General features: G+C 40.4%; 1 protein-coding gene across 2 annotated transcripts in view; it reads right to left on the bottom strand.

Moving 5' to 3' along the window:
* Positions 1 to 12,880, bottom strand: part of NCAPG (non-SMC condensin I complex subunit G) — a 28,446-nt gene that overhangs the window by 2,064 nt on the left and 13,502 nt on the right. For both annotated transcript variants that reach the window (XM_088131571.1, XM_088131570.1), the window contains exons 12-20: positions 11,335 to 11,514; positions 10,664 to 10,774; positions 9,866 to 9,985; positions 7,922 to 8,146; positions 6,479 to 6,660; positions 5,563 to 5,728; positions 5,258 to 5,419; positions 2,644 to 2,812; positions 1,058 to 1,138 (exon numbers count right to left, since the gene is read on the bottom strand). In XM_088131571.1, the coding sequence (XP_087987697.1) occupies positions 1,058 to 1,138; positions 2,644 to 2,812; positions 5,258 to 5,419; positions 5,563 to 5,728; positions 6,479 to 6,660; positions 7,922 to 8,146; positions 9,866 to 9,985; positions 10,664 to 10,774; positions 11,335 to 11,514 (1,396 nt within the window). The remainder of the gene's footprint in view (positions 1 to 1,057; positions 1,139 to 2,643; positions 2,813 to 5,257; positions 5,420 to 5,562; positions 5,729 to 6,478; positions 6,661 to 7,921; positions 8,147 to 9,865; positions 9,986 to 10,663; positions 10,775 to 11,334; positions 11,515 to 12,880) is intronic.

Genomic DNA, 12,880 nt, shown 5'->3' with positions numbered 1-12,880 from the left:
AGAACGGAATGAGGTATTGGACAACATGAAGGAAAAACAGACAAAATAAGAGAAAAGGTTTTCTGCAAGAAGCCCATTTTTTCTCCATATGCCATATGTAAAGAAGGGTAGGCTATAAATCCCATTTCATGGGCCAGAATTCTTAATGCAGAACACACACAAAATCATTTCTCTGCCTCGATCAAAGTATGGAGGTTTCTGAATGTAACGTTCTAGGTTAATTTGCACTTTTGCAGTGCAATACAGCATGCAATGAAATAATCTACAGCTTTTTAAGTGGACTTTCTTTCCTTTCTAATCCTGGGGTCCCTACTACAGAAATGAAATTGTCCTAGCAATCTGTCCTAGCAGTTATTAGCAATATCATATGCATTGCTGGACCTCCTCCATTTACATCCTGAACTTCTTGTTTCACTACATTACTGTATTTCCACTAAAACTTGGCATAGGCCAATTCAATTACTTTCATGAATTTAGTGTAGAAGTGAGCAACCTGTGCCTAACAAATCTCCCAAGGTTTGTCAATGAATTTTGGTGACATTTTTTTTATTTTTAAAAATAAAGATGAAAAATAGGTGCATTAAGTAGTTTGTGTTGAATAAAATCCCATAAAAATGGGCCAAAAATTTGTCTCCTCCACATCTTTCCCTCTAAAGACTTCACCCCTTGAACCTCAATTTTTTTCAAAGAAAGTGGAAGCAACAAAGGGAGCCAACTAGCTCCCTAACTTAATTGCTTTTGAGAAAACACAATTTATCCGTTCTTTCTAGCAGTTCCTCACATCTTCCAGCTGTTGTTTCTTCCTGGAACAAAGTAGAAACTCTGAGTCAAGAGCCCTCCTTACAATAAAACGCAGGCCACTGCACTTGAAAAGAGAGCCAGTACAACACAAGCCACTTCAGTGAAGTCAAAGTGGCCCCAAGTGAGTTTCCATGTTTTCAGTTCAGATCATGCATGCACGCACATACAAGGGCATGCACTCACATACTTTAGCCAAGCAAGAACTCATGATAAAGCTTCACAAACAAAAGATATATTTGCTTCAGAGAATCGTTACCTTTTGCTGCTCTGCTTCTTGTAGATCTTGGCTTTAGAGGTGTGTTCTCTGTCTCTTCAGTAGGAGTGATTTCTTTATTACCTATTTAGGACAACACACCATCAAAGACAACGTTGATGCCTACGTTGTTACTCAAATCAGAACCTCTCACGCAAATTATACTGAGGAACACAGTTCCTAATTTTGGGAATGCAAACACAAGGAAGTTCTCTGGTACCCCTTCCACTAGCTTCTGCAGGCAAGGGTCCCACTGAAGGCTAAGTTAGTCATTTGAAGCTATTCAGAGTACCTCTTCTAAAGCTCAAGAGAAATGTAACATTTGCAGTCTGCACAAGTTCTTTTTTTAATTAATGGAATAGCAGCCACATTCCTAGTCAGCAACTTCAGAACATCCCCACTCTGAGCTCATCACTGTGTGTTCACCCAGGGTGATTGGTGGAGGGGGATACAAATATACGAACAAATGAATCTGTTCCAGCTCCACTTATACAACCTATTCCCCCAGCAACATATGACTCAATGATCCTGTATCATTTCTTGAGTGAAAATGTCCCCCCAACACTTCAAAAGGGCTTAACAGTGCTGTGTCCAGCAATGGAGGGGCCTCAAAGAACCAGTAAAAAGGAGAGAGAGGGGAAACACACCTGGACCAGGACTTGCACATTGTCCAGTCCCAACATTAAGGCCAACATACTAATGCCAACATGAAACTCATCCATGCATTTCACACTTTAAGGACATTAGGCAAAAATTGAGCAATTCCTCCATCACTGTAGTACAAACATAACACAAGAATCTCTTACCTACTCCATCCCCCAAAAAAGAAAAGTCATAATGTAAACCTATGTTAGAGATTTTAAAGCTAATACCATCTCTAATGGATTAGTAACTCAACATAACAAGCAACAAAAAACACAGTAAGGAAATAAATATAAAGCAAAAGTGAAATGGATGCTGAATCAGCACTTTCCTCTCTTTTTTAAAAGTTCAGTTCAATTTAGATCAAACACTGTTCTGGGTCACACAAAGTTTTAAAAAGCCCAAAAGGTCCTGGATATACAAACCAAACACATGCCTTAGCTGTTTGATATTGTGTGAACCTAAAAAGGTATTTGATTTGTAGCTTTTTTTAACTGTTATTATTTTTCTTTTTTTCTCTTTTTTAGTATGTGTAAACAAGTAAAAATACAGCAGAGCTTAAGACAGAAACCTTTTTCATGTAACAAATAATTTAATGTATTTTGCCATTGTTCATGAATGGCATGTTCAGCTTTAGATGCAAAATTTAAGCAACGTTATGCTTATCAACATTTTAGGAATCATAGCTAATATGGACAGAAACTTTTTTTTTCTTTATCTTTCAAGTTTTAAGTTATCTAAACATCAGTGTTAATAATCTCCAATCAACACTGTAGAAATACCACTGTACCCAAACAGTGCAACAATATAATGTGCTACTTGGGTTTTATAATAATACAACCATATAAAAGGAGAAAGTACAAAAAAAAAAAAAGATATTGTGCGAACTATCTAGACTCTTCCCTAAAGAATTCAAAAAATGTAGTACGATGTGTTCTCTGCATTACCTTCCTCGTTCTGGTAAGTGGAACTGGATGGTTTGTTGCAGCCAGAATTGTTTTCTGTTACTTCCACGAGGTCCCTTTCTTTAGAAACATGTCCACCGACACGGTCTCCCTTGCTTAAGTTGTTCTTCACTTTTTCAACCATTTTTAAACATATTTTATCTTTCACTTTCTGTAATAATAGAGGAGTAAAGATGAGCTTAGATGAAGTTTTAAAAGTGTATGCAGCATACCTTTGTCTGATCCTAGACATGCGTTGGTGCTGGAAATCAACGTTGGGGTTATGAAGTTCATCAAGAAATAGAAACCTAAATAATGTGTCGCTAGGAATAGTTGTTGTTCAGTCGTTAAGTCGTGTCCGACTCTTCGTGACCCCATGAACCATATTGCGCCAGGCTTTCCTGTCCTTCGCTGCCTCCCTGAGTTTGCTCAGTTTCATGCTCATTGCTTCAGTGATGCTATCGAACCATCTCATCCTCTGCCGTCCTCTTCTCCTTTTGCCTTCAATCTTTCCCAGCATCAGGGTCTTCTCCAAAGAGATCTCTCTTCGCATTAGGTGACCAAAGTATCTGAGCTTGAGCTTCATTATCGATCCTTCCAATGCGCAATCAGGGTTGATTTCCTTTAAGATTGACTGGTTTGACCTCCTAGCAGTCCAGGGGACTCTCAAGAGTCTTCTCCAGCACCACAGTTCAAAGGCATCAATTCTTCGGCGCTCTGCCTTCTTTATGGTCCAGCTCTCACAGCCATACATTACTACTGGATCACAGCCATACATTACTACTGGAGGGAAATAGTACGTAACAGCAAATAATTAATGTGCTCGTTTTATAAATATTTGAAAACTACAGAAGTCACTCAAAACTAATTCTTGGAATCAATGAACTACAGTAGAAGGCTGTTAAGAAACAAGTATGTAATTCCCCGTTGAAGGTTTCCAGGCTTTTCATGTGATTCTCTGGCTTTTGGCCTTCTCAAACTGAGAGTACCAACTGCCAGGGGTGGGGAGGGCTGCAAGACTTCGTCCTTCTTCAGCTCTTGGCCAGCAGCCACCCTTTCGGCCCATACAGATGGTGCCAAGACTCCAGCACCTGTGGTTTCTGTCTCCTTCTCAACATCACTCAGAAAAGGTTGGCAGGCTTGGCAACTCTGTTAAGTCCAAGGACAGCTCCCAAGCTGCTGTACCCATGTTACTTTGATGGGCACATTCCGATGGCACCCAAAGGACTGGCACGGGGCAAACCTGAGCACAAGAAGCATTCTCAACAAAGCGGTTGGAACTCCGATTTTCTCTCCTATAGTAATTTCTCCTCCGCTCATCCCGACGAATTCCCCAAATGGAGGAGGAGGATAACAACACAAAAGTCTAACAAGACAGCACAGGTGCCCATAAGGATGGGGGGGGGTGTCAAAAAAGTCAAAGTGGACCCTGCTGCAAGACAGCAAGTTCTTAAGAACCAGGCTAAAAAGAAAAAGGGCTGACATTGGAGTGTTTTCCCCTATTCCCCCCAACGTTTAGAACCACGGGAGGGGGACTGGGAGGGGGGAGGATAAAGGAAGATGTCTGCCTAAGTCTGCATAAAGATTGTGGATGCATCCTATAGAAAATGAGTAAATACATCTGCACTAGGTTTTTGACCCATCATTCCCATCTAATTATCAATACTTACTCTTATTGATATATTATTTGACTTTATATTTGCATTCTTCTTATTCCTGCGGGTGCTAGTATTGTTTCTGTGCCTTCCAGCTTGGCCTTGATTAAAGTATTCTACATTTTTGTACCTGGGCACCCTTCTGCCCACTCCTGTTAACAGTTTGCTGCTTCCTCAACTGCTCTTGTGTAGGCATCCCTGATGAACCGTGAAGCTGACTTCCTTCCAGCTCAGCTGCTTGTGAAACTCTCCATTTTGTCACTTAAGCTACTCAAGCTCCTGAGGGCAGAGAGGACTTCCAACTTTTTCTGGAGGGTGGGCTGTGGATTCTCTAAGTGTGACACGCAGAGTTTTTGGGAAGCTGGAGCTGGCAACTTAGGCTAACAAGATGTGGAAGGCGGAGGCTGCACATTTTTTTTCTTTCACCATCAACATTTTTGCTGGGAGGAGAGATCATTTTAAATTTCCTAGGGTGCTTTGGCTGGTGACTTCCAGTGTGGCATCCAGCATATTGATAAATTTTATTCATTGAGTGGAGTGGGCTTCAAGCAAATTCATTTATTATTTTACAGGCTCGTGGCACCACAATGTTTGAAAACTCCTGATTTCAAGCTTAAGTGGGTTTTCTTATCTTCTTGATGCTTTTTTCCTCAGAATTGGTTGCCAAGGAAGGACACTCTTTTGCAAACTCAGGTTTTTGGAGAATGGAGATGTTAAATTTCAGAGGGCAAATATAATTTCTTCTCACATTCTCTGATACTTAAAGACATGTCTCCAAAATTTTGCAGGGAACCCAGTGACTGTGGGTTCCAGCTTTCTATCTGGCTAACATTTAAAAATTGTTCCTCTGAAACAAATCCTTCCAAGATCTGAATACTGAAATTACTTTAAGGAAAAACAATCATCTCATAAATATAAATATACATATACATATATGCATGTATAATTAGGCTATGGCTTACCTCAAGGATATCCTCAAGTAAATCCATGAGGTCTTTTGTGAAGTCCTTACTGAGTTCTAAGGAACACAGAGCTTTTGCGTAGATCCGGACATCTGGCGCGCTTGGATCCATCAAAATTTCATTGCATATTTTCAGTGCTAAATTATCGTGAACAGTCAAACCCTGAAACAGTCATTACAATGTCTAACTAAAAATTGTCTAACTAAAAATTTCATCAAAAGCATTACTGCAAGGAGCAGGTGGCCTTATCCCAGATTTGGTGGGCTTCCAAACAAAACAGCCTTCTCACATACAATTCACTCTACCTGGTAATTCTGAGGACGTTGACTCAATCCGCTGGGCCTTGTCAGATCCACCAGAAGTTCAGCAACATTAGCTACATCAACTTCTGACAATGGTGATGATGCTGGAGCATTAAATAATATTTGCAACGTTGGAAGAAAAGCTTCTTCAAAGTACTCCTGATTAGTTCTGGATTTTTAAAATGTAGAAGGTGAGGCCTTAATGCAACACAACACAAAATCAAATGCACCCAACTACCTCAATTCTCAAACTAACACAACAAGAGGAATCAATCCGAACCCCACAGGAAAGAATAAGGTCTCCTGTGAAAATGACATCAGATGCAAATGGCAGCAAACAGCAACAACATATTCGAGTAACAGCCAAAGAAGATCTTTGCCCGACCAAGAGCCCAGCTTCTTTTGTATTCGTTTCTCCTTCCCAGCTCTTGACTGCTTTGTTCCTTCCCCCAATCCAATACATGTCATAACCTTTCACTCCTAGCCAAGTTTGACTTATATATTATGTTGATTTTTGGGATCTTGTAAGTTGTTTACATCTTGTAATTAATGTAAATCTCACTGTGGGTTTTTCTCCCCTTTTCTATAGTTTATGGTCATTTACCAAATAAACAGATATCTAATAATACAAACTAACCCCAGTAAGCTACTCATGTGCCACAACCTCTAAAGGTTTCTGGAAGATAAGACTGAAATCTTATGTCCATACACCAGGAAATAATTCAACAAAGGTTATTTTTAAGGAGACAGATAGCAAGTCACATTGTTAAGCAGCTGTTATTATTCAAATAAGAAAACGTCACAATATTTTTCTTTTTTTCAATTAAGTTCACTTTGAGCTATTTAGAATATAGAAAAAGTGAAATACACACACACACCCCTACATACATACTTTACATACATATGTAAAGAACTATACCTTTTTGAATATGCAAATAAAGGGAAAAAGACTCCCAAGGCATGTCGGAGACGTGTATCCTCTTCCGTCACCGGATTATACCACAACAAAACCAACCGAGAAAGAAGTTTAGTGCTGATTAGCCGGCCAGAAAATATGAGCTTCGCCAGGCCCTCGGCAGCTGCAGTTCTGAGTTCTGAAAACTGGAAAAGAGATTTATATAAGCGTATTCCAGCATTTATTCTAGAGGAAACTGGAGCGTCCACATCCACCCTACTGAGTTTCACTCTGCAATTCACTCATTCATTCATTCATTCATTCATTCATTCATTCATTCATTCATGCATGCCTTTGATTTGATCCTGAAGATTACGTGGACTAGTTCCGGCAACTTTCTTGGCAAGGTTTTGGAAGTGGCTTGCCCTTACCTCCTTCCTAGGGCTGAGAGAGAGGGACTGGCCCAAGGTCATCCAGCTGGCTTTGTGCCTAAGGAGAAACTAGAACTCATGGTCTCCCAGTAGCCTGATGCCTTAACTATTACACCAAACTGGCTCTCTCTGCAAGATGAGTAGAATGAAAAAGACCGAGTGGTTGGAACTTTTTAATATGAACTTATATTGTCCAATTCTGGAAACTCCTCTTGCTTTCCACTTTTAGGAAAGTAATTGAGATTTTCTCTCTTCAGTCAGACCTTTTCAACTTGAGTTAGCTTTCTTAGCAGTTTTAATTTTTACCACAACATTTTAACTGTTCATATTTTATCTGTTATTGTTAAACCATTTGAGTGCTCTCTGGGTCAAAAGACAGGATATAAATCATAAAAGCATACATGTGAAAATTCCACAAAAGCTACAATAAAATGCTCTGAGATGGATCCACACTTGGTTATACTAAGTATAAATCTATTAATTTCAAATCTCCACTCAAAACTTAATAGGTGAACATCCTATCAAGATGCTATCCAATTAAAAAAATCAGCATTATCCTGGGAATTATGACTCCCTATCACATTTATCCTATAGTTCAAGTTTAAAATAGATGGACACTATCTCATTGGATTACAGTATTTGTTACACTGCTCCTTTTCATCTCTGAAAGTGTGTTCCAAACATAGACATGGTACCTTTCCTTCCAAAAAAACTCTTGGCTTTGCTCATCTGCAATGATTACTTTACAAGAAAAGGGATTAAAAACAAAAATTATCATAGTATCCTTAGCTTCAAAAAGAAGCAGCTGTAAATCTAAAGAAAAAAAAAATCTTTCTCCTAACTATTTCAAACATGTCTTTCTTTGGATGGGTGAGGTCTAACTGACATTACGTTATCTTTTTTTGCCTTTTCATGTATTTCTTTTGTGACATATTACTAGTACCTGTCAGGGAAATATTATGTCCAAACCTTCTCATTATGTTCTTCCAAACATGAAGTTAAAATTTACATCCATATTTGCTGGTTTCAGTCTTACCTCACTATCTAGAAACCCAGAAAGAAGTTGAAGAAGGTTGTGAGTAGTAGCTGTTTCTTCTTCTGTCTCCTTAGCTATCTCACTTTTATTTTCATTTTCTTCATTTTCAGTTTGAACATCTTTCCCTTTTCTGTCTTTGAATGGTTCTATTCCAAATATCAGTAGTTGGTCAAAGACTGCCTTCAAAGCACTCAATTTTACCTTCATTTCATCAATTTGCAATATCTGGATAGGATTAGAAGACAAACAGGACCTATGAATCCATATAATTTAAACTAGAATTCATTGGTTGAGCCATAAAGAAACCCATTTTGACCCTCGCCTGTTCTTGGTCTCTTTAAAGCAGTTCCAAACTGGGCTATAAATCTGAACTTGATGAATGGCCTTATCAAAACCTATCTGTTCCTTCAGACATGCAGTCAAGACTGCATCACTTAAAGACAGAAACAAAATAGCCAATGTCCAGTGAAATGTAAAAAACAAGGGAAGAAAGTGAAGCAGGAGACTTCCAGAATGCAAGGAGCTTCCATCTCTCCCCTGATATCCACCCATACCCCTCCATAATGGCCCAGAATTAGGCTGTCAACATTTGGTCATACTGCCAACAAATGGAGGGGTTTTTCAGGGTAGAAATTGGAGAGTCTTACCATAATCCTTAACCGCCACCACCCTCATCTTTTTCAGTGGCTTCCCACCCATCCTCTTCTGCTAATGTCTCTGAGGCCTCAAACAACCCTGGGAAACTACTCTGCCCTATCCTACTGTCAGTCCTCCCAGGTAGACCAGACAAGAAGCATGACCACATGAGCTCATTCTACTTTATTGTAAGGCTACATTAACAGAATCTCACAAGTCTGAAAGCACAAATCTCCCGCCATCTCCTTCACAGCCTGAGAAGTTAGGGAGGGTCCCTCCTGAGTGTCTTTCTCCATCCATTATGCAGCTGCAGGCTATGCCCCCTCTTATCTGACTGTTCCCTAGGCAGCATCTCTTTGCCCCATTTCTCAAGGTCTTTCTCACATACCATTACATCTATACCCTCCAGAAGAACATAGATATAGGACAATGGGAAGAGATGCCCATTTTCAAGTCCAACATTCAGAATACCAGGCCTTGTATAGATACCGATATTACAATTGAAAATTATGAGTATTGCTGAACTGGAATTATTTTAAACAGAATGTGAAACATTCAGGCAACGTGAGAAGATAGGAAATGAAGACCACAGCTATTTGCAGCAATATGGAATGAGAGCATTTTGGTGTCGAAATTTTTCTTGGACCAAGAGATCTAGGTTTGCTTCCTTTTTTCACTTAGAAGGGTCAAAGTCAGAAGTTCCACTCCCCAGTTGTAGTTCCCAGCATGACTATTACACAGAACTTCTGGACAATTATAACAGGCAAACGTTTTCTCCAAGCTGGCTATTTCTCTGCAGCTCCCCCTTAGCATGGTAGAAAGCACCACTGGTCCTTCTCCCAAATTCCAGTGGGCCAAGGTAGTGGCTCCCATCTACCTGCAACAGAGACATCTCAGCCCAAGGAGGGAGGAAGCATAAAAAAGACACTTGGAGTAACTCCCCCTTAATTATGGTAGGTATAAGTTGATCTGGAGAATTACTCTGATAGGTTTTCAAGGTTCTGTTACATTATACTCTACTAGCAATAAAAATCTTTCAGAAATTTAAGTGCTTCATGTTTTCTGAGTTGGCCAGCCTTGCAGGATCTGACATTAAACTTGAAAGCCTACCAAATCAATTATCCTGCACAATTTATACCTACTGAAGGTGAAGTGGAGTTACTCTGGGTCTCTTTCTCACATTTCCCCACTCCTCTGGACTCAAGAATATCTTCTGCAACAGCCCAATTTCCTCCCTTAACTGTCTTGCTACCTCCTCTGGGTTCCCAAAGTCTATTAGACATTTCATGAGAGATGAAACCTATTTACTTGCAACAGCAAGGTGAGGTGCTGACTCGCAAACTCCTTGCTCTGCAGGCCACAGCAACCCAAGCACAGCACCGCCATGTTTCGTACAGCGGGATGGATATTAGTAATTCCTGGAATTATCTAGAAGAACAAAGAACAAACATAGTAAGACATATTTATCAGCAGAGAAATTCATAGCTGCTTGCTGAGATAAGAAGCTCATCTTGGTAGCCAAACAAACAAGGGTTTCCACAGGGGGTGTTTAAAAAGTCAGGATGAAGGGCCAACTGCCATCTTGACTTCTTTGACATCCCCCAAGGATGCTCCTGCAAACAAGAAAGTTTGAACTGATTTTAACAAAGGCTCAAGCAGGTAGTTGAGTAGATGGATGACTTGTTCAGATCTGCTTGGATGGCCTATAAGAAAAGAACAAGTTCTAACTTCATAAATGTAAAAATAGTAAATTTGTAACAGATATAAAATCTGATCTCCTCCTTCGGTAGAAACAAGGATGGGAGATTCCAAGTCAAGTTGCCAGGAACTGCCATATAACTAAAACTGATTCTGTCCTCAGTAAATGGGTGCCTAGCAATCCATTGGAGGACTGAAGTAGAAAAGCTGAGTGAGGTGTCTACAAATCCTCTTCAGTTCACACGAAGCCATTTTTAGCTGCCTTGCATGGATATAAGTTCAGAAACAGAATGCAGAAACAAGGATAGCTACCCAAAATAGAAAATAATATTTGGGACCACACACACACTCCTACTCAGTATACATCTTCTATATTGTGATACGTATCAACCTTATAATGCCACATACCAGGGATTCAATTATTCCATCCAATGTGGGTCCTAATCCTTTGGAAAGCGAGATCTTCTTCAGAAGTTCATTGCACATCATCAAGCACTTCAGAAGTGTTTCTGGATCACTCTTTTAAAACAAAAACATCATAGCTTAGTTCAGGATTTCTGCCCCCAAAAACACCCAAGCTGCTTTCCAGTAACCGAGAACAAAGCAGTGAGCAACATTCAGTCTACATGAAATCAAGCAAAAATTGACCCTTCATTTATCAGAGAATCCAGCTGAAGAAAGATGCTCTCTTCAATCAGTGGGCCATCTTGAGACCTTTTCTGGTTGCACATTGTTCCAAAACACCAACCTCTCCCTCTAGCAACAATCACTCTAGTTCCCATATTTCATGCCTAGTTTTATCCTGCAATGACGCAGCAGTTGGATTTTTTTCTAGCCCTTCTACATGAGAAACAACCCATGTGTAGAAGGCCTGAACAATGGTTGGTAGGTAGGTAGATATTGTGGATCATTTTCTTTTTTTTAACAGGGAACACTAGCACCTCTGGATGAGGTCATAGCAAGATCTTCAAGTTTCTCTTCCTGTTGTAAAAAGCCATTTCAAACAAATCACATACACAGTTCCTCACATGTAAATATAAAATCACTGAAAAGAACAGAGCAGGTGTAAAACATAAAACCTTTTCCACGCATATCTCCTTGGTTTCAGATTCCTCCGCCTCTTTCAACAGGCTGCTTTTTACACCTTCCAGCTCTATGATCCTCTCCTTCAACACAGAGGCATGGCTGAAGTCTTGCACAGCCACACACTTCTCCAGAGCATCCTTTGCTTCCATGAGTTTCACTTTTATTTCCGCCAGCTTGAAAGAAAACAGATATTATGGCACAGTGATATTGGGTATTATATTATGGGTCTCTAAAAAAAAGCAAGCACCTCAGGTTGAGCTTTGACAGCAGCAAGGGATTTCATCATTGCCTGTTTGCAAAAGATATTTTTTGTCTCCTCAGTCTACTCAATCTTGTCTCCCCAATCTCGTCCATAACCCTGGGATTTTCTGGTCTCCCATTCCCATATTAAAAGGGCAAGACCCTTGTCCGTTTCTGAGATCAACCAAGTAGGATAAGTTCTGCCACCTCATCAGAATTTGGAATCAGTAACCTCCACTGGTGCGAAGCCTATGCAACACAAACATTAAAAATACCATGACTGGTATAATTGTTTCATCTATCTTTATGCTTCTCTCAATGAAAACAGCATCTTGAAATAGTTTGTGATATAAAGTACACAATAAAAATAAAGTAAAACATAATAAAACATATAATAAAGGTGTTTTAAAAGAATATAAAAAGGGAGAAAAAAGAAACTAAAGCAGACATGAAAACTATTCATCATACAGTCTCTGAGCAAAGACCTGGGTAAAGAGACAGGTCCTCATGTAATACAAAAAAGGCACTGAGAGTAATCACTTCAGGGGACAAGAACACAACAGTTGAGCACACCATTTCTAAAACCATGAAAGACAGGTTTTTTTTTTTTTAATCTGCGCTCAGTTGTTACCAACTCTGCAGTGACTGCTTGGACGAGTCCTTGCAGTTTTCAAGGCAATTGTTTCAGAAGTGGTTTGCCAGAGCCTCCTTCCTAGAGCAGAGCCCAGCTGGCGAGCGCAGGAGGCGGGGTTTCCATTGCTTCGCACCCTTTTCGGGCGAGCGTGGTTTTTCACACTTACCGGCAACTGCTCCCGACTCCTTTTTTGCAAGGCGCTGCCAGCATTTTTCCTCCCACCGGAGTGAGAGTTCCCATTTATCTACTCATGTGAGTTTTCAAACTGTTGGGTTTACAGGAACTGGGGAGGAAACAGGAGCTCACCCTGCTAACGCGAAGGCTGGACCCGAACCGCTGAAGCGTCGACCATTTCTGGCCAGCAACTTTCAGCGTCATTAAGCCGCTGCGCCACCGCGTCCCCCTTACTGAAAGACAGATAGTGACATCTTATTCAATATAAGGGTCCCTATGCAAAAGCCCCTCCAACCTTGGATTTGGCTCAGTTAATGGGCAGCCATGTATTACTTCAATGGAGGGGACCACATCCACAGCCAGGTGACCCACCCTGCAACCTGGCCCCCATGTTCTGGACTGGCTGCCCTTTTCAGACCAAGTGCAAGGGTAGCTCAGCGAGGGATTGGTCGCATTGGCCCAAGCGTGAGGTTACCAGGGTGTGCACAACA

This window comes from Python bivittatus, unplaced genomic scaffold, assembly GCF_059951505.1.
Source record: "Python bivittatus isolate LINGU-HERP-01145 unplaced genomic scaffold, Pbiv_v1 ctg000960_np1212, whole genome shotgun sequence".
Lineage (NCBI taxonomy): Eukaryota > Metazoa > Chordata > Lepidosauria > Squamata > Pythonidae > Python > Python bivittatus.
This window is presented reverse-complemented; position numbering and strand designations above follow the sequence as displayed.